The sequence below is a fragment of the Lagopus muta genome, chromosome 7 (genome assembly GCF_023343835.1).
Source record: "Lagopus muta isolate bLagMut1 chromosome 7, bLagMut1 primary, whole genome shotgun sequence".
NCBI classification, from domain to species: Eukaryota; Metazoa; Chordata; class Aves; order Galliformes; family Phasianidae; genus Lagopus; species Lagopus muta.
In genome coordinates this window covers 35,784,792-35,812,453 of record NC_064439.1, presented here as the reverse complement: position 1 = coordinate 35,812,453, position 27,662 = coordinate 35,784,792, and the positions used below count along the sequence as shown (strand labels likewise).

At 36.2% G+C, this 27,662-nt stretch overlaps 1 protein-coding gene across 6 annotated transcripts in view; it reads left to right on the top strand.

Annotated features, from left to right (window-relative positions):
- Positions 1-27,662, top strand: part of ZNF385D (zinc finger protein 385D) — a 379,952-nt gene that overhangs the window by 249,812 nt on the left and 102,478 nt on the right. For all 6 annotated transcript variants that reach the window (XM_048951270.1, XM_048951269.1, XM_048951273.1 and 3 more), the window contains one exon: positions 5,192-5,334. In XM_048951270.1, coding sequence (XP_048807227.1) covers positions 5,192-5,334 — 143 coding nt within the window. The remainder of the gene's footprint in view (positions 1-5,191; positions 5,335-27,662) is intronic.

The window sequence follows — 27,662 nt, the reverse complement described above, 5'->3', positions numbered from 1 at the left end:
ACAAAATTACAAATTACATTAAGCTAGAATATTCCTCAAAGCCAGATTTGCAATTCATATCACATTGCCTGTATTACATTCTGAAGGTTATTCTTTTGTATTTGAATGTCTTTAAATTTCCCAGCTTAGCAGATTGTGTGAAGACATAAATGGTGTGTCTACTGTTTTTGAGATAGAAAACTCATTATCTTTCATGTCTAGCCTACCATTCTTAATTGGTTACATCTTTATTTTGATTAGGAAGAAAATTCATTCATGCCCACTCTGCCTTTTCTTTGACCCACAGGCAAATTAAATTTGTAAAGATTTTAAAGTTCTAGCTGGAACTCAGTTAACCAATTGTAAACGTCTTAGCTTTTATCAGAATATAAACTCCCCCATGCTCCTTTTCTTTAAAATAGTCTGAGCAAATAATCGTCTTCTGGCTCAAGCTCTCTAAAATATATTTTAATCCTTACTGTGTGTATACTGACAGATAGTAGGATCCTGCATTAAAAATAAGTTGTTTTTACCCTTTAAGTTACCCTTTAAGTTACATGAAAATTACCCTTTAAGCTAGAAATCGATACATTCCCATCTATTCGCACTGAATCATGTGAATTTGAAAGGTACTCTGAGCTTCTATCATGGCAGAGTGTGTACATTTTTTTCACCTTCAGTAAGCTTTCATAGAAATATTTGGAGAGGTGGGTGATGAAGAGAAAACCTTGGGAATATCCATGTGCTGCAGAAATGACATTATGTTACTGGAAACAAATAGACTCCAGGATAAATGGGAAGTTGAATATTGGTTTAGGATGCTTCTGTTGTATGGAAGGTGACTGTACCCTTGGCAATGAAGGGACATAAAAAAGAAAATGGAATTCTGGAGAGATTTTTTTTTTCCACTTGTTTTTTTGGTGCTAATAATGATAGAACTACAAAAAAATTTAGATTAATGAGGCATGAATTTAGAGCTCCTGCCTGGTTTGCATAAAACCTTCACGTTCCAAATGCATTATGAAAATTATCTAGACTATCTGTGTCTACAAAATTTGAACTGGATATTTCCTTAGATCTGATTGTTTTTTCTGGAACCTAAACTTAAAGTACAGCTTAAGAGATCTGTGAATGACAGCATGCAGAAAGAGAGGTTATGCAGGAAAAGATGTTGCATATCTTTCTCAATAACTAAGTCACAAAATGTTGCTGTATGCAGTTGCCAGTTTGTTAAGCAGTACATTAGGGCCTGTGAGAGACAGGATTCTGGATGTCCTTCCCCAGAAACTTCCTGAAAATGTTATTTGTTATTCCTTACATATATATATATAAATAATAATAATAATAAAAGCCTTATAATGTCCGTCAATCTTAGGTTTTTCTTTTGTTTCCTTGTGTATATTTTGTCTTTGTGCTTTTCTTAATTCAGATGTTCTGAGGCCCTACAGCTATGTATATGATTCTGAATATCTGAGGGATTTTCCAAGTGAACTGAGCTGAAGAATTTGCATTAGAGACTTTCTTATCAGAAAGTTATTTCAGCAGAGCATTTTTTTTCCCCTCAGAACTACTGTTATTGTTTGGATTTCTTTCTTTCTTTTTTGTTCTGACAATATTAGAACTTAGTATTTTTAAAGAAATTTGTTTCTTCTTTTTGGAATGACTTCTCATTTTGAAATCTACTTTTAGTTCCATAGTGAAACAATGTCTCTAAAGTCAAATACTAACCATAACCCTAACCCTAACATTTTCCAAATGTCTTGAATCTTCAGGATCCTTGGACTCTGAATGGGTTGGAAAGACTTGTTTTCTTTACAAAGGTCTTAGACTATGACTTGCAAGACTGAATTTGTAAATTCACACTGTATATTTCTATTTCAAGGAATTTTAGCATGCTATTAATCAAATGCAACTTTAGACTGTATTGTCTTGCATTTTGGGGGGATTGTATTTCTTGGGTCATGCCCTGAATGCATGTCACTTCAGGCAGTGATGTCTTAGTGAAAATCAGGACACCAAACACAGTCTATGGACAAAGACAGCATGATTTGGGATGGTATCAGTGCTTTTATACTCCCACTGTTGCTGACAGGAAGTTTGTGAAGAGGTTGGCATTGAGCCGTCCATTGTTATGGTGATCAGCAACATTTCAGCTGCACAAGGAAAGTTGTGGAAGTTCTTCTGTACAAGCTTATCATACTCTACACCAGAAGAGTCATAAGCAATCTTTTTATTTCCTCACCTCAAACTGATGTTCATCAACATTCCATAATGAAGAAAGCACACAATACGTGCCCAAAAGTTACTTTCTAAGTATGCTGTTGTCCCACATGGCACCTCCTAGTTATAAAGTGAATTCTCTTTGGAGTTTTACAGCACGCCTACTTTTTTCCTCTCTGATTTGTTTTTTTGGCTCTCTTATTTTTCTTCTGTTGACAACATTTCTTCCCTTCATACTTCTGTCTATACAATGAGACTTTTTCCACATTTGTTGTCCAAAAACTCATCTCACTGGGATTCTATTCCTCTTTATTTCTATTCTAATGAATTCAAAGGGAAATATTTAAGATTGATATTCCCAAAAGTTGTGAAAAGGTTTTTCAGTTAAGTTGAGTCACAAAAGTGGCTGCCATTGATTCGGGTTTTTTCTTGCTGTTAAATGTGCTCTTGTTACATGGAAAGAGAATCTAATTTCTGGCGCCATAAAAATTACTGTTACTTTTAAGTGAAAGGTCAAATATATCGGTCACATGTTCTATCATTAAAGGACAGTACTGAGAAATCAGAGAGCAGCTGTGCTCCTGAACTTGCTCATTTTCTGTGCCACCGTAACCAGGACTGGGGTAGACTTTAAACTGTTCCAGAGGCTCTGAGCCCCAGCCAAGGTCTTGAAAAGCTGGCTGAATTATTCCTTTTAAATTGTGTTCTCGTCCCCAGATGACTTTTCGCAGCGTTGGCTGGCAGTGGCAGGTGGGTGAGTGCCTAATCATGCAGCAGGGAAGAATCACAGGAAGAACTTTTCCATCTTTCATAGGCTGATATCTGAGAGTATGGGATAGCTGTTCCATTGCTTTAGGTAATCTGAATCTGGAAGGCTGGAACACTCTCCTTCGTAGCAACGAGATAACACATCCAAAGTGCTGTTTCCCCAAGCATAGGTGATATTTCTTAACCTAGTTTGCATTTACATCTGTGAGTTGGAGGATATTTAATCAGCTTCAATTTCCTTGCTGTTGTCAGGCAAATGCTCACCTTGGCAATTCTTCGTGTTTCTGTACAATCTCAGGTACAACCTAGAGACTTCTTCGTAAATTTTGTTGGAGCAACAGTTTCATTTTGTGATATGTAAATGCTTTAAATGAGAAAAAATATTTTTTTTCCAGCAACTGAAAAAAGTCTTTATGGGGCTTTTCTTGTACAGAGGGAGTAAGACTGGACTGTTCAACATCACTTTATCATCTTTCTGGCCTATTTATTTTTATACCATTTTTGTAATAATTCAACGGGAACTTAGCATTTGCCAAAACAGTGATGTTCTTGAAATACCTGATGCTTCTATGTTAGTTAGCCACGGAAAATAACAGTGTTTTCTTTCTGCTTTTCTGTTGTCTATATTCTTTATCAACTGTACTCAAAAGGTTTGCCTTAACACTCTTACACTGAGGTAAGTAGACAAATGATTTCAGAAATGACAGTAATTCTTGAGGAAGAAACAGCATGAGTTTGGAGTGAACCTTAAACTAATGCCTTTGGTTTACCTGTAATGCTTTCCTTTCAATAGTCGGTAGTGAAATACTTTACAGATATGTTGAAAGTTGTAAAAAAATATCACACAGACACAAAAATAAACAACGGCAACAAAACCAACCAACCAAACAAAAAAGAAACAACTGTAATTGTTTGTGAAAACTTGGCTTCTTGGCTCCCATTGAATTTATACCTAGAAGTAGAACTGTGGTGGTCTGCTACAACTGATTCATTAAATCTTGTGCTGTTAGTCCTCAAATAGAAGCAAGAAATTGCAACCCTTCTTAGCAGATTTTCTGACCAAATATGGAGAGATTCTGTATATCACTCTGTGTGCTTTAAGTTTGTGCTCTTAAAGAATGTATGCAGTTCATCTGATAGGCTGCCTTATGCTTGAAAGAAAAAAAGAGAAAGGGTTTGCTGATCTTTCTCTCTGATGGCATATCTGCCTGTGTCTGTGTTCAGTGAGTAGGGCAAAACTCCCTTTATGTTTTCTTTAATGTTTTTTATATACTTACCAACAGGTTTTTACAGTCTGCTTCCTGCCTTTCAGATTAAAAGAACACTGGCATATTTTAACAGTTTCATTGGATCCATTTATTAACAGTCTTTAATTAAAAGGGAATTAATGTTTTGGAGTGCAACCAAAACATAGAAAGTACTGAAAGCAGAGGACAGGCTTGAACCATTTTGGCTTTCAGATGCAAGGGGCAAATAAATAAGTAAAACAGTCTCAAACAAACAAGTAGTGGCTTATTGGTATGCAAGAGTATCTCTTTAGTTTTTTTTTTGCATTTCAGGGGTATTTCTGTGCAATCTGAACCTACTCCAGCTTTTATGAGAGTAGAATGTGTATGTCAGGAGCATTCAAAACCCCAAATTTTGGTGGCAGCTCAACTTGTTTGTGTTTTAGGTTTGTATTGATCAACTGTTAAGGCAGCAAGTAGGTTGCGCTTGACAAGATTAAGCTTATTTGCCAAGGGTTTAATTAAATAAATCAAAAGTCTGCAAATGACAGCTTTTGCTGAGCAAAACAACCTGTTGTTGTCCTTTTTCTTCTGTAGTAGTTTAGCTGAGGTGGGTTGAATAATGGTTATGGGGTAAAGCACTGAAATTGTAAGTGAATGAGACTAGCTGAGTTCTAAAATGAAGTCAGATGTACTGAGCTATTGTTTCAGATAGTTCAGGGAGATAAATGGTTTAATGGCTAATTTTAAACAATAAAAAATGGATACCTGCAGTTCCTGGCAAAAAATTATGAACTACAGTCACGAGTCAGCTGCACTCTTTCACAATAACACAGTGATTTTTGTGGACAAATAAAAATGTATGTTTAATATTATTTATATTAATGTACCATAAATGCATGGTTAATATTATTTTTGTTTATTTTACTCTTGTATTTTTACTTAGTTATTATTATCATGTCACTTGCTGAATGCCTTCTGTCTCTTTCTACATATAGGTGGTACATGCCAGAGTCCTGCTCTTCCAGCCCTAGTGCGTCCTCCTGCTCCACCTTTGCAGCCATCGCTGGATATTAAACCATTTCTCCCATTTCCTCTGGACACTGCAGCAGCAGTCAATCTCTTCCCCAACTTCAATGCAGTAAGTACAGTCCTAACAGTTACTGTCCACTTTCAGTGAGCCATGGTTTCCATAGAAGGCTCAAAAGGGCACAAAGTGGAGTTTTATGTACTCAGTTAAACCTGGAATATTCTCTCCCAGTACTGAGGGCCAAATAGCTCTTCCAGATACACTGGTAGACCATAAATTAGAACCTAGCTGAGTGTTAGCCAGAAATAATGTAGAAGGAAAAAATGATATGATCCCAAGTGACATGCAGTAAACTTGCAGGCTATATCCAGTCCCAGGCCTTGTGTTTCCCTCTCTATTTTAAGATGTGCAGAGTTTCTCTAGCACACACTTTGCTGTAAGTGTAAAATTGTAAGTGACTCTACATTCCATCTCCAACACGTTTCCCAAGAAATACCTAAAATTTGCACCTCAGAAGAGAAAAATTTACTTTTTTTTTAATAACAGATAAAACTGATTGGGCAATTCAAGCATGCTTAGACAGCAGTAGCTGGTATAATAGCTGTTTCATTGGCATACAATCTAGTGCATTTATTTTCAGATTAGAATATGTGGTTTTCGTACCCTTTAAGTTAATGCAAGGTTAGATTATTCTTCAAGAATTTCTTAGTCATACTTGCTGTGAATATACATGGAGTGCTCTGAAAGTCATGCCTCCTATTTATTTCCATAGAAACTATAACAGATACAAAGAGCATAACAACACTTGGATGGAGCAAATTCTCAGCTACAAAACAATATTTTTCAGCATATTTAGTCCTGTTAGCCTATTAGCGTATCTGAACTGAATGAGAGACTTTCCATTTAATGGTGTGACAGCTGTTCATAGCCATGTAGAAAGTAGCTTGTCTTCCACTTCACTGTTACCACTACTGATATGCGCCACCCGCTGCTTCACTGCGCTCACGTGCACAGTTAGATCACCATAAACATTCACCAAATGTCAGTGAATGTCAATAGGTGCTGCTTTCTCTACATGTAAAAATTTAGTTTCACATCTCTGCTTCCTAAATGCTTCCATGTCAGATATCATTCTGTCAGAGTGCCCCTCTGCTGCTATCTGTCACATGGCAACAAAATGTAATGGAATATTGCTGGGAAGGCTCAACCTCTACTGCCATACCAACCACATCTGCCCCTGATGATGTGGGCTGACATAATAGAATAAGAGGCACTACTTTTGGAGAAGCTCTTGGCAAAATCTGATTATTACTTCAAACAATTCTTTAATTAATTTTGTCTTTACAAAATTGCTACTTTTTAACTTCAAAATGCCGTAGGATTACCTTTTTTTCATTTACCTGTACTTTTTAGGGAAAAAAGAATAGGAATGTGTTTGCTTAACTGCTCTGAGAGAGGGGTGGAAATTGCTATGCCAAAACAATTCTAATTAACATATGAAAGCATCATAATTAAGAGTAGTGAAAGAACACACCCATCCTAGAAATAAAAAGAAGAATTAAATGTTAATTTCTTTACTTTTTTTGGATGCACATTTTGTAATTGAACTAATTGTGAAAAATTTTCTGCAAGCAATTGACAGTACTAATAAGAATGAGAGCCTATAAACTCTGAGTTCTGAAATGTTCGGAAGGAATGCATTGAAGAATTACTATTACAACGAAAATATTTCCAATTTTAAAATGAAGATAGGCATGAAGTCATTAAAAAAAAAAAGAAAACTAAGTTAAAACATTGATAACATTACAAATTAGCATTTTTTTAGTATGCTTTAGATATTTTTCTTACCAATTTTGATTTGTGATAATTGCCTATATTTAATGCCATAATCCAACTGAATTTTTATGGATACTATAATAGAAATTCTTTTCTTTTCCAGGAGTTTCAGATGGCTTTGTGGTATGTTTAGTTCTGCATAATTAAAATGTGTTCTGATATTGCTTTAGAAATACGAAGGTAAAAACTGTCTCCTATCAAAACCCTGTTATACTTGAACATCATCTTAGAAGTATCTCCTTAGGTATAAGTGCCGTAGTTAGACTTCAGAGGCTCCTCATCTCTTAAATTTTTCAGTAACCTGAGCCTAAGTTTCAAGGATAAGACTAGCAGCATTTTTAAACAATGTTCTGAAGTGCATTCCCATGTGAAGCACTGCTTCCTGTGCTTTGTGGCCATCTGCCAAATTCACCTTTGCTGAGTATGTCTGTCCCAAGTGTGAGGATGCTGTCATCTGAGCTGCTGTCATCTGCTCAGATTCTTTGCCTTGCAATGTGACCTTTGCCTTCTCATCATGTATGCTGACATGCAGCATCACCCTCAGTGTTCCCATTTTCCTGTTGAACAGTACATTATTGAATGCTGCTATGTTTAGCTCATGTGCCAGAGCTGGTTAACAGCATCCCCCAAACATGTAGGCTAGTTAAGAAGTTCTGCATATTTCCAGAAATTCTTTCCAGGCTGATGAATCTTTGGGGATGCATAAGCTGCTGCTGGGCATTATCAGCCTAAGGAGAAGGTAACCCACGGGCCATATTAGACTTTAAACAGAATGTCTGGCAATATCTTTAAGTATGTGAGTGTGAGACAGAAAAATGTTTAACCAATAAGCGATCTGCCCTTGAACAGTTGTAGCTGTTAATAATATTCTGTATTCATTGACTTCACAGCTAAGTGGAGAAACTTCTGTATTTTTTTTTTTGCTAAATCAGATGAAACAGGTGGTCAGTAAATGACCAGAAATCCAGAAACCTGAACTGGATGTTCTCTCTCATGTTGTGGGTAAATGAGCTTTAGCCTTGGTTTGAGACATCAAGGCCATAGATAGTATGTTAGGAAATTGATTTCCTCTTTATTATTCTGTATTTGTGCATAAGCTGATCTATTTGGTAGCATGTCTGAGCTATTTCCAAAGAAGCTAGAAGGAATTCCAGATTTCAGGCTACTTGCAGACCAAGCACACTTTTTAACAACTTTCCCTGGAGAAAAGCACTGATCAAAGAGAAACTGTAGTAAAAATGCAGTCATATTTGTTGTCCCTAGTTGTGGCAATTCTAACTCAACTTAGAAGTTCAGTTGTAGTTAGCATAGACGTCTGGGCTAATCAGCCCAAGATTCTTTGGAAAAGGCAACAGAGAAAGACAATTTCTCCATTTATTCAAGTGGACAAAAATGCACAGAATGCATCCACTCTGCGTCTCTACGTTTGGATGAGGGAAGTAAACTTAGAAAGTTCCCATTCATTGCTGTAAACTATGAGGGGCTGGCTCAGCTGCATCTATATTTGGTTAGTTGAATCTGATGTTAGGGACAGGCCATAAGATATTCACATGTGATAAATTCCACTCTGAAATTATGTGACAGAAGTGCTGACATTGTATGTTTACAGAGAAATGTTCCTATTTATCAAGGATTTATACTAGCTTCTAATTATATACCGTTAAACGACTTTTGAGTATTCAGATGAGCTGGGAGTAGATATTAGGAGAGGTGAAAGCATGTAATTTACTTAACTTTTCATATCAGTGGAGATTCTCTTAGGGCATATATGCAAGACCTAATACAAAAAAATACTTCCTTAAGTGCATCACCAAAAATAATAATAAGGTGTTAAGTTGCATAACATTTTTCATTCTGGTTCAGTATATTACAAATATTAGGTTATTTTGTTTTTTTACTAATGACTTTTAGTCTAGAGCAAGTTCAGTTTTTGGTGACTGTCTCTGAGGAAAATGTTCAGCATTTCTGAAGAGGGCAAAAACTTGCATCTAGGCAGAGAATAGAGGTGATAACATGGGCTTTGAAATCTTTCCAAATAATGTCTCTGGGCACCAAGGAGGGGGGAAAGTAAAAAGTGAATAGCTTGAGAAATGCAGTGATAACCTGTGAAGTTTGAACCATTCAGTTTCACGAGGGACATTATCTATTTATACAGGAAAGCTTAAAGCAAGCATACTCATTAACAATCTGGTTAGCTGAGCATTTGTAGATGCTACATTCTTAATTATGAAGCAAATGGTTACCCTTAAGTCCTATGTAAAAAGAAATTTTAACAACAGAGCTGTTCAAATTGAAAACAGCAAGCTGTTGTGCAGACCCTGAAGAATCACAAGTTCATTGCGAGTTTATCTGATATAAAAAGATGAATTAAGTGTATGAGATGTAAATAGATATGAATGAAAGAGTCTGACTAAAAACAATCTTTACGTTGCTTTCTAAGATGTACTCTGAAGGTCAGAGGACTAGAAAATTATTTTCCTATTCTGACAAATGTTTGAGATCATCTAGCAAACATGGAGTTTAAATCTACCATTTCAACTGCAGAGAGAGAAGCTTTAAGTCCATGTGTTTGTATGAACCAATTTTTAGGGGTATGAAGCTTTTGCAATTATACTGAATATGTATTTGTGTGTGTGTGAATGTGAATGTGGTATTCTTGCTTGCAAGCCAAAGATTGGCTGCAAAAAATTCACAAAGCATCAAAGTCCAGAAGCTAATTAAGTTATAGGAAAACACTGATCTGAGTAGCTGGACTAAGAGAAAATATTTCATCCTTCTAAATGCTAGTATCAGTTCTGTCTAACTTACCTTCCTGCAGAAAAATAACTCACTCAATAAGAGTTCAGTTGTACCTCTTAGTCTCCAAAGTCCGTCATTCTCAAAGCACAGATGCATCATCAAATAGGTTTTACTTCAGCTATTAAGCTCTCAGAATTATATATTTCAGCACCTTGATAGGCAGAATTTATAGCTAACAAATCCAGGATGTTACCAGCTGGAAAACTTGGCAGTGCATTGCTCTCCTTACTTGTTTGTCCTTTGAAGGATATGCTAACCATTTTCCTGGAAAAAAATCTAGAAATATTATGTCATGCATAGTAGATTATAACGACAGCAAGATCTGTAGTGGAAGAGGACAATAATGTAGAAGCTCTGAGTAATTTTCTACTTGTAAGTAGAAATAGTGATATTGCTTTAAAAGCTTCATACAGACTTCAGAATAAGGCCTGATGTCCTCTTTTTGCCAGTGGAAAACTTTACAAAGCAGCATCCTTAGAAGAGAAACATAATTGAATTCTTGACTATCAACTTATGACTTGGAAGAGCAGTAGTAATGCCAGAATTCTATGAAATGTTGATTGGAAAGTAATTGTTTCTGTACAGGCTGTAGGAATTCTTGTTCAGTCTCCTGATTTTTCTTGATGTTGTAAATCACTAGTCTCAGGTGCAATACTCCATGTATCACTTTTCTCTAATAGTGCTTTGCCATATGGGAAAAGAGGAGAGAACAGTGGATGTTGACCCTAGATTGGAGCTCCCAAGGTAGTGCAGCTTGGGTTAGGATGCCAAAGTAGTTCGCTTTGCTTCCTGAAAACCAGCTTGTGAAACATCCTAGCAACCTCCAGGGCAGCACAAAGGCTGTGCTCTCTATTTGTAGAGGTGATGCTTGTATTTGTACCTATCAGAAGGGAGCAATTACGGCTGGCTTGCTTCACTGGGAGCCACTTTTCTACATGCTCTGTCCTTGGTGTCAGGCTGTTCCTGTCATGCTGTTAACCGCTGTCACCTCATATGGAGCAGAGCTCCCCAGTTTTCTGGAAATGCAGTTTTGTCCTCTTGTGGCCAACAACTAATTGAAGTGGACAATATAGAAAACCTGCTTACTGACATTTATTTCTGGGAAGAGTTATGCCAAGAATAGTGGATAAAACCTGTCAAAAATCTACCAGAAACTGTTTTTGAGATCTTTTCCTAAGGCTCTTACCCTGTGTAGGTTTTTATCTAGAAGAAAGATTTTTTTTTACAGAGCTGACAAGCCAATTTTCTTGATATTTTGAAAAGATGTACCTTCTGATACTGAGGAATGGAGAAGAAATATGAAACATGTTATATTTTTTGAAAAAATTATCAGTGTGAAATTTATAAAACATGCATCCCACTCTTTCTTTTTAGTGTCTCTACATAAGGACTTTAAGTTTTCTAGCTTAATTGGAGGAATTTAATGAGACTTTTTTTTTTTTTTCCTAATAGCATATAAAATCCTTTCAAGTTCAGTAGTGACGGCAAGCTGTCAGAATGCAATATTTCCAGAAAGGAATAATCGGGACAATGCAGTGGACTCAGTTTCATGTGAGTCAAAATGGAATATTGTCTCTGTAGAAAAACTTGGCAGTAAAAATACAGTCTGTGTTGCTGATGAATTTAATGTTATTTCAGTGAAAAGGACCTTCATCAGGTGGAGAATTGTATTGCACCAAATTGTTAATTTGTCAGACAAACAGAGGGGATTATTGCTTCTGGGGATATTCTTTGCATGGCTGCTCATTTACAGGTGTCAACAAACAAGGTTTTTGGCTTGCTCTTTTCCTTTCCATAGCACTGCAATTGAGCTGCAAGCTAGCTATACTCTTCTTTATATCTCTATTGTTGTTTAGTCAAATATTTTTCAAAATATTACAAAAAAAAAAAAATTAGGTTGATTGCAAAAATAGTGTTTGGGTTCAGAAATTCTTTATTACAATAACATTTCCATCATTGGTCAAGCCATTTAATTAAAAATTCTGCAGGGGAAGAAGAATGAGTGAACACACTAAATTCTGGCAATTCAAAGTTTTTATCTGGTGCTGGCAAAAGAGGAATGAGTCAACATCAGTATGAAATATTCAGTTATTTGAATTAGCTAGATTTTTTTACTGTACTTTTAAATCCTTAACCTATGCCCTGAAATTAAAGTTCTGATTCTCTGATGTAGAAGAAATGTTCACAGCTTGGGAAACGTGGTGAAATTAAGCTCTTATTTTTTTTTCCATTTTTGAGTCAACTTAGGGTGCTGCCAGATCTCCAGGAGCACCCTATCTTTCTTTTCCTCTATACAGCCTATACTGTACGTGATAAACAGGGAACAGAGCTCATATTCTGGCTTTGCATAAATAAATGTTCCTGCGGTCCTCAGGTAATGGTTGTCTGTGATTGCATGGCTGTGATTTCCCACTGCACTTCAGAGTGGCTGGAAAATCGTGTCTCAGCAATGTAGCAGTGTGATTCCTCTTATTTTCTTCGGACTTGGTGCATGGGTAAGGAGCATCCTACTAAGTCTAACCTTAGACTAAATCTAACTTTAATCCTTTTGCAAACTTCTGGAAATATTTATGGCTTCTTCTTGCAACTATCATTTGAGACTCGTACAACTTTGAACCAAAGCATCAAAAAAGGTTTTGTTCTCTTTTTCTTAGGGTTATCTTACATTTTAGAAACACTCCAGGCTTTGTTTTTCAGATTGCTTGCGTTTCTTCACATCTTATTTGAAAAGCTTCAGGATTATGTTCCAGTTAGAGAATTAGTAGTTTCCTATGATTCTGATGAGCAGCTGCCACCTGTTACCACACAGACAAAGCAATGTTGAGAGCTTACAGGAGTTTGCTCATGGGTATAAATGGATAGATACTATTAAAAAATCCATTAAATCTTTTATTTTTATTTAAATTAAATTTGTATCAAGTATGCTACAACCTTCTGTGATTGCTTTCAGTGGAAATCCAGGTTTCTAGGATGTGCATTCTCCTGGGAAAGCAAATTTTAAGATTACCTTAAAATAACCTGTTTTATGTAACCTCCCCTTGCTGAATATTGGAACTCATCTCTGTAACCGTAATGTGGACATAAGTCATCTGACCATAGGAATTTCTGGATTGCTGTCCAGTTTTTGTGTCAGTCAGCCATCTATGCCTCTGGTAAATCTATTAATTTACCCAGTTTATTTACTTCCAGCATGCTAGTATCACCTGTGTTTGGCCATCTGATGTTGTCTCAGCTGGCATTCAGTTATTTGGCTTCATCCAAGACTTGGTGTCTCAAGGGTGGTGTATAAGCATGTGACCATACTGTATCCATACACTTCATACAGGATGTTATGGAGAGCCAACTAGAAGACTTTTCATGAGCATTGCTGTAGGCTTGTAATGGTCTGGATAAAGGGCTGTGTACTCCTCTATTTACTATTCCACATTTTCTAGAAACGGCATTTCTGTTTCATTTCCCTTTGTTTTTGTTTGTTTTGTTTTGGTGCGGTTTTACTTATTTATTTACAAAGCAGTTTCTTGTTATTGTTAAATCAATCAAGAACATCTAAATATCTCACATATTTGTTTATTTAAATTATGATTAGTAATATGAAAAAATAGACTGGTTTATCTCATCCCTTACACATTTGCTAGAGGGAACAGCACAGTGGACTGAGGGATAACTTCTTGACAGAAAGTCATGCTATCCAAGGCAGTGGCAAAGCCTTTACTTGGGACTAAGAGTCCCTCAGGCTTTTCCTTTGCATGCAAAATATTCTTGTAAAGGAAATTACATGAAATGATCTTCAGATTTGACAAGTCTTGATGAGTAGAAATACTTAAATTTTATGAAGCATTTTGTAAACTCTTTAAAATAATGTTGATCTGTTGATGTTTATACCCTTTGTTATACCCTAGCACTTAGATGAAAAAGATCAGGGATTATTTTATTCTGCAAATACTATAAAACTTGAATGGATTATATAATAATTCATAAAATCTACAGATTAAATATGAATATTATCCTGTTTTTAAAAAGTTGCAATTAATGTGAAAATGAATTACCGAAAGACATGATTAGATTACTGTAGTCTGAGGAACCTAGAAACCCAGCTGAAAAAGTATTTACTGATTTTAAGTTTTTGCTGGTTAAGCAACCTGCAGTTTCTTTCTCTTAGAACTTCCAAAGATATCTGTTGAAAAAAGAATGAGCTTGCAAAACAGGTAAATTAACATGTTGTAAGCGTTTCTAAGCACAAATACCTCATTAATTCCATATTCATAGCATGCAATAACATTTCTGCTGTTATTCAAGAATTTGTCAATTTGTCTTAGAACACACCTACTTTTATTCTTTATGATAATTGAAATCTTGGAGGCTCTTTCCCACTCGTAATCACAGTGGCTTAGGCTAGTAAATGACACGTGCTAAATTACACATCCATCTATCTGGAGTCATCTTATGATTATGATGCACTCTCTGATGGAGTATTTCTGTTATGTTTTGCATAATTTATTTTACCCCTAACCCCCCCCCAACACATTTTTGTTGTTGTTGTTTGGGTTTTTTTGGTTTTTGTTTTTTGGTTTTTGTTTTTGAAAAGAAAGAAAATCTCAAAACGTTTGGTGTTGGACCTGTGAGATAGAATTGGAATATAGCACATCAAATCCTAATGCAACTATTGTTTTTTCTCACATCTTTCCTTTGGTTGTACAGAATGCTTACAGTAGTTCTGTGTAAACATCTGCATAGATTAAATTAGTGATCAAAACAATTCATAAATATTGTTCAGAAGCCCATATCTCTCAAAAAGGCAGTGTTGTCTTTTAAGTACATTGTTTTCCATTTAAAAGAATGGATTTCTGTCATATTTTGTCAAATGTTAAGTGTTTTCTGATGTCATGAGTAAAAAGTTTTGGATGACATATTACACATTATTTTTATCTCGAAGAATCAGAACTTTAAAATAAATTATTTAAATAAATTCTAAAATTTTAGAGTGTTTAGAGTGCACTGTAAAAGCTATGTTAATGACTCACAAAAGTAGTCTGTATCTGAATGAAAAATTGCAGATAAGAAAAAGATATATAGGAAGGAAACATTTGAAATTACAGTTGGAGGTGGTGTAAAGCCTGCCAAAAAGCTGACCAGAAGCAATTTCTTTCACTAGTTTGCTACTGTGAAATTCCTAGGATGTTTGAATTGCAGAGACAGTGATCCTAACAAATAGATGTCATGGCATGAGCTTCTGCAGTCAAACAAAATAATTCTGTGAAGGAAATATTTGAAGAAAATTTTATAAAGGTCAGACACAAACCCAGCCATTCCTCGGACATTTGTTGAGAAGCCAGAAAAGACATAAACCTTGAGCTTTAATTTCCTTTTCCCGAGCTTATCATTAGTCCATCATGTTGATGCTGTATTAAAAATCCAGTAAATCATATCCACCATGCAAAGATATAAAATTGGTATTTTGAAAATAGCAAAGGAAAATGATTAGGTTTTTTTTTTTGTTCTTAAGCTAATCAGGTAAGTCAAGTAGTTGATCTGATTCATGAAATATCTTTTGATTTCGACACATAAAACTGCTACTGATATCTGCAGATGATTCAATGAGGTAACAAAAAGGCAGGATGAGTCGAAAGGATTGTCTTTCCCTTTATCTATCTGACAACTTCTGGAAGAACAGAATAACTGAGAATGCCTATACCTACACTTTCCAGACTCTGCCTTTCGAAGGGTGTATTTTAGAAAGTTCTTGAGCCAAATGTTTTGCCTTGGCATATGATAGCCCTCCATTAGCTAACATGCTGAAGTAGGTTGAATCAGCAGGAAAGTTTGTTAATTTTAACTTTGAATGAGGTGACTTGAGTTTCCTCATTCACTTCTCTATATGGTGCCTAGTATACTCAGAGAGAGAGAGAGGAAAATTTCCTTGGGCAATCTGAGTAGTAGTAAGTGATAGGAGTATGTGAACTATGGCTTGCTATAAACAGTAGAAGTCTGAGTGATTTATATAGTGCTTTTCTTGTGGGAGCTGGAAGTGGATGAAGTCCACTTTATTTGTATTTTGTTTAAAATTTACTGATTTGCTAATTGATTCAACCGATTACAGTATTGGTGTTGCTAGGACTCAGATGATAAATATTAATCATAGGGATGATGCCTGAGTTAATTATAGCAGTGCATTCCTACACAGCACTATTAGGTCTGGGAAGCAATAAAAGCTGTTGTTGGAGTTAGGAAGTAACATGAGAGAGCAATGTCTAGGAGAGGAGAAACTGTGCACAGATGACTGCTGGTAGAAGGATTGGAAAATGTTAAGACGTATGCTGTTAGGTATGGAAGTGAGTTGGGAGGAAGAACAGAAGGCTTCCAAAGGGACTTAAAAACCATTTCAGAACTGGTATTTAAAAGATGCATTTGCCTCATACATACTGACTCACTAATTGGAGAAACATTGCAAAACAACCTTGAAGTATCCAGTTTTGACTTGGAGTCGTTATGTCTTCATTTCTGTCAGGAACTATTCTTACCACTTTTAGTTCCCGCTTTTTGTAGGAAATTAGTATCTCATGATACTCATTGAAGCAAATTTACTATCTCAAAATCTATCATATTTATTTTTAATTTATTGGAGCAGTACTTGTTTGAAACCTAATTTTATTTTTCATTCTAAATTTGAAAGAAGAGAGAGAAATTACCTTGGTATTTAATGAAAATGTTTCAAACTAAACTAAGCCAGCATGAAATTAGTGAGTCTGTGCTTCTGAAATCAGGGAAAATCCTTCTCTAAGAACAAACCCTCAGATATTTAAAATGTCATAGTTTCACAGCTGTTTACTGTCTGCTCCTCAGTAAGGATTCCCTGATTATGAGGAATTGTTCTTAAATTGCCGTGCACATTTTTGTTTTTAAGTGCCTTTCATTTCTGTTAAGCAAAGCAAGAAATAGAGGCAAAGTCTACCTCAGCAAATGCAGAGTGTGTGTGTATCCTCTGTTGTGTCATAAAAAAATGTTTCCTTTCTTTTCAAATCGGCTGTTATATTATGCTTGTATCTTATTCAAATGACCCTAATTTCACAAAATATGGATCTGAAAATTAATTTTTATTTTATTTGCTAGGATCCCAACATTCAGTAGACTGGGAAAAGCTGTAATTCATTTAGAATTATGTCCTTTAGCTGTTTCTTCACAAACCAGTGTAACTTTTTCAAAAATCCTTCATTTTCTTTGTTAGAAGCTGCTGTGATACAGCAATAATTTGGCACTTAAATTGCTGCTGACCCTGAGAGTAAATAATTCTCTCTGGGAGTTGCTAAGTTTAGTGTCTTGAGAAGCTCAGGTGAAAGTACAAACAAGCAAAATTCTAGGCTGATGGCATTTGTACTGATACAAATTAACTATTAATTTTCAATGTAAAGAAGTAAGAGAATGCAATGTGCAATCTTGCAAAAATTTAAGGTTTTTTTTTTTTTTTTTTTTTAATTTAATGAGAAAACAACATAACCTTAACCAAATCTGAACCTGAAAATACGTAATACAATGTGTAAAATGCATTAGGATTCTTATCCTTGCTTATTCATTCCTTTGATTTGATTAGTATCTCTGCTTCGCACTAACTGGACCTAGAATAGAGTACTGTAGGGTTTTATCTACATTTTTTAAAACAGCATTTCTATGGAATAGAAATTATCAAGAGGAAGGTTGTGAAGAACAACTTGAACTTAGGTAATTAAACATCTCAAAAATTTGTTAGACACAAGAATAATCAGTAACACACACACAAAAAAGCTACTTTGCACTGCAATAAATATATCTTACTGTGCAACATCTCTTAAATATGAGGAGGATTAACAATCATCTGCTTTGGTCTTAAGCTATCATTAGAAAACATTTAAGTCTTCAACCTACTCAGAGATTTAAGATGATTATGTAACCAGCAGGTTTTTAGACAGCTACTGCTGTCAGTAAGTATGCACTATTCTGGAATTCAGAGCTATGTTAGAAAATGATTGCCTTAGTAGGCTTTCTACATGATAGTATCAAAAGTCATTGATTTTGATTAGTTTTTCCTGTCTATTCGTAGTGCAGAATGAGAAAGAGACTCCAAATTTTTAACAATTTTTTTTTGAGGAAGAACATTCTTGCTTATAGAGATGATTCTTAAATGGCTTGGCAATCTTACTGGATAAAAATTACCCATCTTACAGGTAGTAATATCCAGGCAGTTTTTGAACAAGGAAGTTCTGTATGGCAGCAGGAGATTGTGGGTCACACTGGGGCCTTGGGGATTTAATTTGAATGCTGTTCACAAGCAGCATAAAGCTCAAGATTATGCACAAGCCATGCATTTGTGGGTTTTTTTTTGTTTGTTTGTTTTTTGTCCTGTAATTAGCTTTTTTTTTAAGTATTTCTTCATCAAACTGGTAATACAAATGCATGAAAAACAAAAGAATATCTATCTGTTCAAGTTTGTCTGATGATCTTAAACCTCAAAGGTTCTGGTTTAAATAAGTTTTAAAACACAAACTTAGGGCTTATTTTAGTTCAACTCACCCATCATTAATTTTACATACCAGATATCAATTCTGAGTAACTTAAATTTGGTCTTAATGTCCATCTATTTTGTTACAAAGTAATTGCCACAAGCCCTTTATTCATATCTGTCCATTAAAATGGTTGCTTTCAGGATCTTAATTTTAGATCTGCCTGAATAATTTTTTAGAGGAAATACCATTAAAATATTGGTATGTTACCTTCTGTTTGAACAGCTACGTGGCAACATTAGAGTATGCTTAGACCATGACTATGATCCAGTAATCCATGGACATCCAACCTTTTGGCTTGCCTGGACTGCACTTAGTGAATAGAAATTGTCTTGGAACATATACACAGAAACACATATACAGAAAGTCCAGAGACATAATCAGATTTTTAAGTTAAATATCTGATTACAACTCCATACATCCCTTTTGAAAATTTGCAGTTCATGTATTTATATCAACTGAAATGGTCTCACAAACATAAACTGATGATTTTTTTTTTTTTTAATCTCTTTTTTTCAATCTTGAAACCCCAAGCTGGGGGTGCAGTAGACACTTGAAAGGGAGGGGATGCCAGAGAGACATAGACAGGCTTGAGCAGTGGGCCCAAGAAAACCTCATGAGGTTCAGCAAAGCCAAGTGCAAGGTCTTGCACGTAAGTTGAGGCAACTCTCACTACCAGTGCAAGCTGAGAAATGAGAGGATAGAGCACAGCCCTGCTGAAAAGGACTTGGGGGTAATGGTGGATGGCAAGCTGGACATGAGCCAGCAATGTGGCCTTGCAGCCCAGAAAGACAAACATATCCTGGGCTGTATCTGAAGAAAGGTCTGGCTCTAGATGAACACTTGAAAATATTGGCTTTCTAATCAATTGTAAGTGATTTAAACAAAGAATACAATTGAATATTTTGATTTGTGAAGATAAACGTCCTAATCAAACTGCATACATATTAGACCTCAGATTGTCATTTGTGTAAGGATTTAAAAGGCAAGATAGTAAACTCCCCTATACTTAGTAGTAGATAGAAAAGCAAAAAGGCTGGTGTAGACTTTCCTTAATATTGGCTGGAAAAAAACTAGAGTTATGGTACAGACTAAGGAAAATGAATGTTTGGGGTTTTTTTACATCAAGTTAGAAACTTAGTCATTAAACAGACTTATTTACTATAGTAATAATGCCAGTTAAAAGATCTGTGTTGAAAATTATGGTATTTAAATATCATCAGATAATAAGTGGCAAGTACTTATCTATATACAAACATATAATGGCATTTTTTTTCTCTCCTTTCCTTTTCAATCATATTAAATGGTTTTTATTTCAATCCATAAGTTCTATTTTGTTTCCAGTTCTCTCTCTCATCCCGCTAGTAGGGGAGAGTGAGTGAATGACAGTGGTGTTTAGCTGCCTGCTGTATGAAACACAAAGAGGTAATCAAAACTTCATTGAGTAGAACCCTGAATATGGGCCTGGCATGCTGCCTGTAGGTGCTGCGTTTCAAACTCGGGAGCTTCAGTAGATGATATTTGGAAGCATATTTCAAACTAAATTATTGTGCAAATTCTAAAGGCATACAGTAAAGCAAAGAGATGAAGACTACTGTGTCTACAGGAAATAAGAACCTACTAAAGGGCACTGGTGAAGAAACAAAGCAGGAAAAATTCTGTTTAGTCGTCAAGGGCAAAGTTGGTAACAGAAAGTTATATATTGGACCAACAAGTTAGCTTTCTCATACTCAACTACTTTTCTCTTACATTTCTACTCAGTCCCATTCAATTTTTTCCAGAACACATAAATGAAAAAGAAAGTATAAAGGGTGGGATTAGCAGTGGGAAAAGGAATATGAAATATAGTGATATGGTAAGGCAAATATCTTGGTAAGACATGCTTTTGCTAAAATTTTGAATCATTGCATTACTGTAGCCTTACTCTAGAGAGCCTTAAAATCATTTTAAGTGCTCACAGTTTTGGTGGATCTCTGGCTGAGTATAAATGAATCTTGGAGGATAGGAAATAAAAGTAAAGCAAGATACTAAACACAGTCTGAACTATAAGAGATCATACTGCCTCCTGTCCAAATGATGACTCTCAGATAAAGATATGAGCCTGAGGATGAGGATCTAGAAGCATGGACTAGATTCTGTTTAGGTCACTGTCTTAGATATATGTGGGATTTAGTGTTGGAGCTTCTACAAAATATTTTTATATCTGTCTGTGTAATAATAGAACAGAAGAGGTAGAGACCTACAGACAGAAATTGGTGATTTTTAATTAAACAGTGGTATTGTTCTCTATTGGATATTTCCAAATTGTTTTTCCATCAAGAGGAGAGCATTTTTTAATTCACTGATATTTTATTTTTGCAGAAATTAAGGAATAGTAGTTTCCAAGTATTTTGTGCTTTAAAAATGAGAAATGTTAATACTGCTTGTAAATAGCATTTTAGATTTCATGCCGTTGCTTGAGCAAAACATAAGCTGGTTGAGTGCTTCAGTTTGTGAGATGTTCAGTTTGAAAATTCACACAGTGAGGAAGAAGCTCACAACTAGAGCTTAGGTTTGATCTGCATCCCACTTGCCAAAACATCTGCTGTGAGAAAATGTGTTCTTTTGACATGCCATGAAATAAAATGCTTTTTATTAACTTTTATCTGCAGTTTAATTACATTGCTGTTGAAATTCAGGAGGTTATGCATACGTGTTTGGCTATGCGTTCATATTTTTTTTTTCAGGATGTGATATGGTGAGCATTCATAGACTATTCTAGTATGATGGTGTTATCTACTCACTGTAAAGTATTACCATGTTTATATTGGTCCAGTCCTACTAGGTGTTTTCGTACCTAGCCCTGGGTTATTTAAAGACTGATGTACAGGGCAAGGAGTAGAATCCACTGCACTGGACAGTGTATAGATTCTCGTTTTTCAGATATCCATACACACAGAAGGTTTAAATTTACCGTGATGTGAGTTTGGTCTGCTACGTAAATTCAGGAAGTAAATTGTTTTCAGTGCTTTGATAGATTTGCAGTTTATATTTTTATTTTCTTTGTCCTAAGTACAATGGCAGCTAGAAATTTACAAAGGACTACAGGAAAATCACATTATTTTTATATTTTCTTCTGCAAACAGAAAGGGATATACTGCTCTGTGCTTATCTGAAAAAACAACTTGTTGCAAACAAGGGTAGATCCTAGCTTCTAAGCAACTCATATTAGTTTTATTTAATGATGTTATTCTGTGGCATCCCATGTACCTCAATTGTATTTTGATGGCTTAATGGTGACACAGAGTTGCTCGTATTTAAATCAAGTTCCACAGAAGGAACGTGACAGATTGACTTGAATTTTTCTGAACTGTGTAGTGTCTGCTTATTGAAGATTTAGTCTTGGCACCAGTCTTGGCAGAACGTGAAACATTCTTTTCAGTGTTTCATAAAAATGAAGTTAAACATCAGGTCAGATGCTTGAATTAATCATGAGGTCAGACTCTCAAATGTAACACCTATTATTTCAGCTGATATAAGCTAATTATCTCCATTGTTCTGAGGTAGTGAATTTTCATACATAGTTTGGGGATGACATAATGGTTTGGATGTATAAACTTTCTTTCAGTGATTTTCAAGTAGTAATATTGTATGTAACTAGATTTTGCTTGCTGCATTTTCAATTTTAAAAGATCAGCAGAATTTTAAACTCGTAGTGTATTTGCGAGTACTCTTGTGGGTGTGGACATTAAAGTAAAGTATGATAACATTTGACTGCAAAAATTTGCTTTAGTCTGTATTGGTTATAACAGTACTTTACCTCTGTATCAGCTGTAACATCTCAGTATTGCTGTTGCCTCAAATAGAAGTGATGTGACGTTTTTAAAACTAGGCTTTGTTGAATAGTTAGGCAAAGTAGGAATAGATATAGTGAAAACAATCAAGTAATTTATCAGTCCATTTTTTCTTTCAGAAATAGACAGTAAATTCTGTAAGAACTACTTCACCTTTTCCACTCCAATATATTACTGGAATTTTGAGTGTCATCACTTAGTCATTCTAGCTGAGTCTCAGACTTAATACTTTTGATGGAACACACCTACTATGAGAATATATTTTCATTATTAGTATTATTTTAAAAGAATAATTTTAACTTTGTTCTGTTTTAAATGGGACTTTGATCAAACTGTATTTTACCTTTAAACTACCATTATGCATCTACTTTATTATACTATTCATTGAGGCAAGGGTCTTATCTTTGTAATGTGTAATGGCTGAATACACTGACTGTTCTTAGGGAATCTGGGTCGGGAATAAACCTATCAGAGCCCAAAGTTTGATGGCTTCATGTTCTTAACTCAGTAGAAAAATTTTGCTTGGATTTTTGTAGAAGTTATTGATATAGCAATAATACAGTAGCACTATCAAATTAATTTTGATCTGTTGTCACTTATATGTGGCTGTCTATCAGCTGTAAAGAACTGTTTGAGGCTCCTTCATCAGTTTCTGTCAGTGGACACCTGGAGGTGATTTCTGAAGATGTGCATAGTGTAACGGCAGCAGCAAAAATGAGATTCATTGTGTTCAGGCAATTCTCATCCACTTGGAGGAAAGTGAGGTGCTTGTCTTCTCAGAGATGTATGTATGGGGATGTTGGGGATAATTGTAACTCTGTTCCTAGTCAGTGAGTAACGACAGAAGGTATTACAGTAGGCCAGAGGTAAGCTGTCAAAAAGTTGAGTCCTGTCTGCTATGAATCTGCTTTTTAAGAAATTAGGGAGAGAGATCACGGGCATACTTTGTTTATGTACAACCACACTGGCTGTTAACATGGACATGTAGGTTGCTCTGAAAGTGATGCCTCATGTTTATTTCCGTGGAAACTACAACAGATACAAAGAGCATAATAGCACTATGTAATACAAATTCTCAGCTACAAAACACTATTTTTCAAAATAGTCATCATTTTTGATAGGATTTTTGCCAACAATGAACAGGAGCATGCATGCTGTGCTAGTAAATAACTGCATGGTTCCTTGGAATGTAACTCGTCTTTTGCATCACTATTGCCAGTGGTGAAATGCACTATTCACATCCACTGTTTGTCTCCATAAATATTCAGCAAGGGTCAAGGAATGCCAATGGGTGCCATTTTTTCTGTGTGGAGGAATTCAGTTCCACACCTTTACATCTGACTATTTTGTCAGATTGCCCCTCTGCTGCCATCTGTTGCATGGCAACAAAATGTAAAGGAATATTAGTTGTAAGATTGAACCTCTACTGTCATACCACCAAAATCCACCTCTGAATGAAATGAGAATATTCTGCATACCCTTCAATGTTTACTGCATTGCAGTTGAATCCATTCTGACAGGGTTTATCTGTTATCATATTCAATTCCCTCAGAAAAATGAGATTATTTAAGTTGTCTTTGTCATCCCAAAGCAGTAAATTCACGAAGTCTGTTGTATTTTTTGATACTGGGTTTGTAGTCTTTTCCTTCTTTTCTATACAAGCTTAACATTTATAAATCACTATTGTTTTCTAAAAAACTTCTGCTGAACTCCTGCTTAAAATTATTATTATCCAGAAATAATGCTGTATGTGTTGGGGGAAGGTCATGATGGAGTGACAAAGGGAGGAAATTATATTGACAGTACAGTGTTATTAGAATTTCATTTCAGTGCTGTCAGAACAAGTAGAATTCTTACCAATTTAAAACATATTTTCATAGCAATGCGATTAATTTTACAAGGGGTCAGGGTTTTTTTTTTCTCTCTGTGGTAAATTATGCTAAGTCTTTGTGAGTTAATTAAAAGTCTTATCTGTTAATTATCTTCAGTGTGAGCAAAATAGCTATTCATGTAAGTTAGGAATTTTATATATTCTTAGTGTTGGCATCTTACTGGCTGTCTGAAAAAATGTGTTACTATACTAAATTTTTATTTACAACTTTAATTGGAAGGTAATAAATGACAATTAGTGTCAATTGTCCTTTCTATTAGAAGCAAAATTCATTGTGACTGATGTCAGAAATAAGTATGAAATGTAGGGAATGCCTTCTTATTTAATGAATCTCATATAAACATCAGCAATAGCATTATTACCATTTTTGGTAGTGATATATCATGTGGCAGATATATACCATTTTTGGGCAGGAACTGGGGAGATTAAAATCATTCTTGTTCTATGTTGTCTTGGGATAACACTGTTATCAGTGATCCAAGGATGATCTAAACAGGCTTTTTGTTTCTGAATGATTAGCATTCACAGAATCGCAGAATCACAGAATTGTAGGGGTTGGAAGGGACCTCCAGAGATCATCGAGTCCAACCCCCCTGCCAAAGCAGGTTCCCTACATCAGGTTGCACAAGTAGGTGTCCAGGTGGGTCTTGAATATCTCCAGAGAAGGAGACTCCACACCCCCTCTGGGCAGCCTGTTCCAGTGCTCCGTCACCCTCACCGTAAAGAAGTTCTTGCACACATTTGTGCAGAACTTCCTACGCTGCAGCTTGTGTCCGTTTCCCCTTGTCCTGTCTCCACGTACCACTGAAAAGAGACTGGCTTCCACCACTATGGCCCCCACACCTCAGATATTTATAAACCTGGATTAGATTCCCCTCTCAGTCATCTTTTCTCAAGGCTGAACAGACCCAGTTCACTCAGCCTTTCTTCACAGGGGAGATGCTCCAGGCCCTTCACCATCTTTGTGGCCCTCTGCTGGTCTCTTTCCAAGAGATCCCTGTCTTTTTTGTACTGGGGAGCCCAGAACAGGACACAGTACTCCAGATGAGGCCTTACCAGGGCAGAGTAGAGGGGGAGGATCACCTCCCTCGACCTGCTGGACACACTCTTTTTAATGCACCCCAGAATGCCATTGGCCCTCTTGGCCACAAGGGCACACTGCTGGCTCATGGCCAACCTGTCGTCCACCAGGACACCCAGGTCCCTCTCCGCAGAGCTCCTCTCCAGCAGGTCATCCCCCCCAACCTGTACTGGTGCATGGAATTATTCCTCCCCAGATGCAAGACTCTATACTTGCTTTTGTTAAACCTCATCTAGTTTCTTACTTCCCAGTTCTCCAGCCTGTCCAGGTCTCGCTGAATGGCAGCACAGCCTTTAGGCATGTCAGCCAATCCTCCCAGCTTCGTATCATCGGCAAACTTGCTGAGGGTGGCCGCTATCCCCTCATCAAGATCATTGATGAAGATGTTGAACAAGACTGGACCTAGCACTGACCTCTGAAGAATACCGCTAGTTACAGGTCTCCAACCGGACTCTGCACCGCCAACGACAACCCTCTGTGCTCTTCCAGTCAGCCAGTTCTCAACCCACCTCACTGTCCACTCATCTATCCCATACTTCCTCAGCTTTGTTATAAGGATGTCGTGAGAACAGTATCAGACACCTTGCTGAAATCAAGGTAGATTACATCCACTGCTCTCTCCCCGTCTACTCAGCCAGTGACAACATCATAGAAGGCTATCAGGTTGGTCAAGCATTGGTCACCAGGGTTTTTCCTGGTGAACCCATGCTGACTACTCCTGATAACCTCCTTTTCTTCCAGTTGTTTGGAGATGGCATCGAGCACAAGCTGTTCCATCACCTTTTCAGGGACAGAAGTGAAGTTGACTGCCCTGTAATTACCTAGATCTTCCTTCTTGCCCTTTTTGAAGACCAGAGTGACACTGGCTAACCTCCAGTCTTCAGAGACCTCCCCCATTATCCAAGACCTCTCAAAGATGACAGAGAGCAGTTCAGCAATCACCTCCGCCAGCTCTCTCAGCTCCCGTGGATGCATCCCATGGATTTATGAACACTGGTGTTGCCTAGGCACTCTTGGGCCGCCTGTTCCCTGACTAAAGGGAAGCCTTCTATTCCCCAGACCCTCTCACTAACCTCCAGGGTCTGGGATTCCCGAGGGAGAGCTTTTTCACTGAAGACAGAAGCAAAGAAGGCATTCAGTATCTCTGCCTTCTCAGCATCCCCCGTTACCAGAACCTACCTCACTCAGCAGGGGAGCCACTTTCTCCCTAGTCTTCCTTTTTTTCTAATGCTGTAAGTAAACCTAAATATTTTTATAATGTTTCTGAACAATTAGCTACCATTGCCTTTATTGAGAGTATTTTTCAGAGGCAACAATCACCGTTTGATTTTGATCCATGCCACAGATCACTTATTAGTCTGTTTCTGCTTGTTCTCTCTCCTCCAAAAGAAGTGAGGCACATAATGTGTCCAGAAAAGGGCAGTTATAATGTTCACTCTCAGATTTATTTTCTACTGTTAGTTCATGGCTTGTGAAGTGACTGTGCACAGATGTACAGGCAAGAAGATAAGGAGGATTTTAAAAGGTGCCTTAAATGATAGTGCACCTTCATTCATGTCATAAAGCCGAAAACAAAAGAGAGACAAATTAAGGTTGTGGTGAAGGCTTGACAAAAATACTTTTATGCAACAAATACAAGTACTGAATGCATAAAATTAGTAATCAATCTGGGACTCGTATGTTGAAAGTGCTACATCATCTACAAAGATAACACAGTGTTCATTATTTTTAGTATGTAATTTAACTTAACTTTTGGTATTTTATTGCTTCCTCTTTGCAGTCCTTCCATTGTTAGCCGAAGTCAACATCTCCCACAGAAATTCATACTTGGTAGTAATAATTTGCTGTCATATAAAATAAATGACTTAACATAAAAGATTTTGCTTAGTGCAGTGCCAGTTGGTTCTTTCTTGTTCTCTGTTGTAAAGAACACAACATATTGTCTATTACAGCTGCACAGCTACTCTGTGACCACAGTGCATGTTGTAAGTTTTAATGTTATTGCTTCTCTATGTGTTTTTTCCTCATAAATTACTCTTTACAGAAGAATGTTAATTAGTAACTGATAGATATAAAGATTGCCAGGGACAGGCCATTAATTCCATTTACCTTAATGGCACTTAGATCTTAGCTTGCTGTACAGCTGCATTCAGACTGGATTATAAATGTAATTTTTTGCTTCATTAACTACCCTGATTAATCTTAGACAGCAAAAGTATAATTTTAGAAACAGAACTCACAATGTGCCACTTTAAAGTTGCAGCTTTGATCTTATATATTTACATTGTTGTAAACAACATAGTTTTGAAAATTTTGACAGAACAATTTTACTTCCTTTCTTAATAATTCTGCCTTGTACTAGTCATTTCTGATTTCTGTATGTATTTGTTATTGTTGTTGGTTTTGTGTGTATTTTTTTTCTTTGTTTTATTCTTTTTTTTTAATTGCATTTTGTCCTATGTTTTATT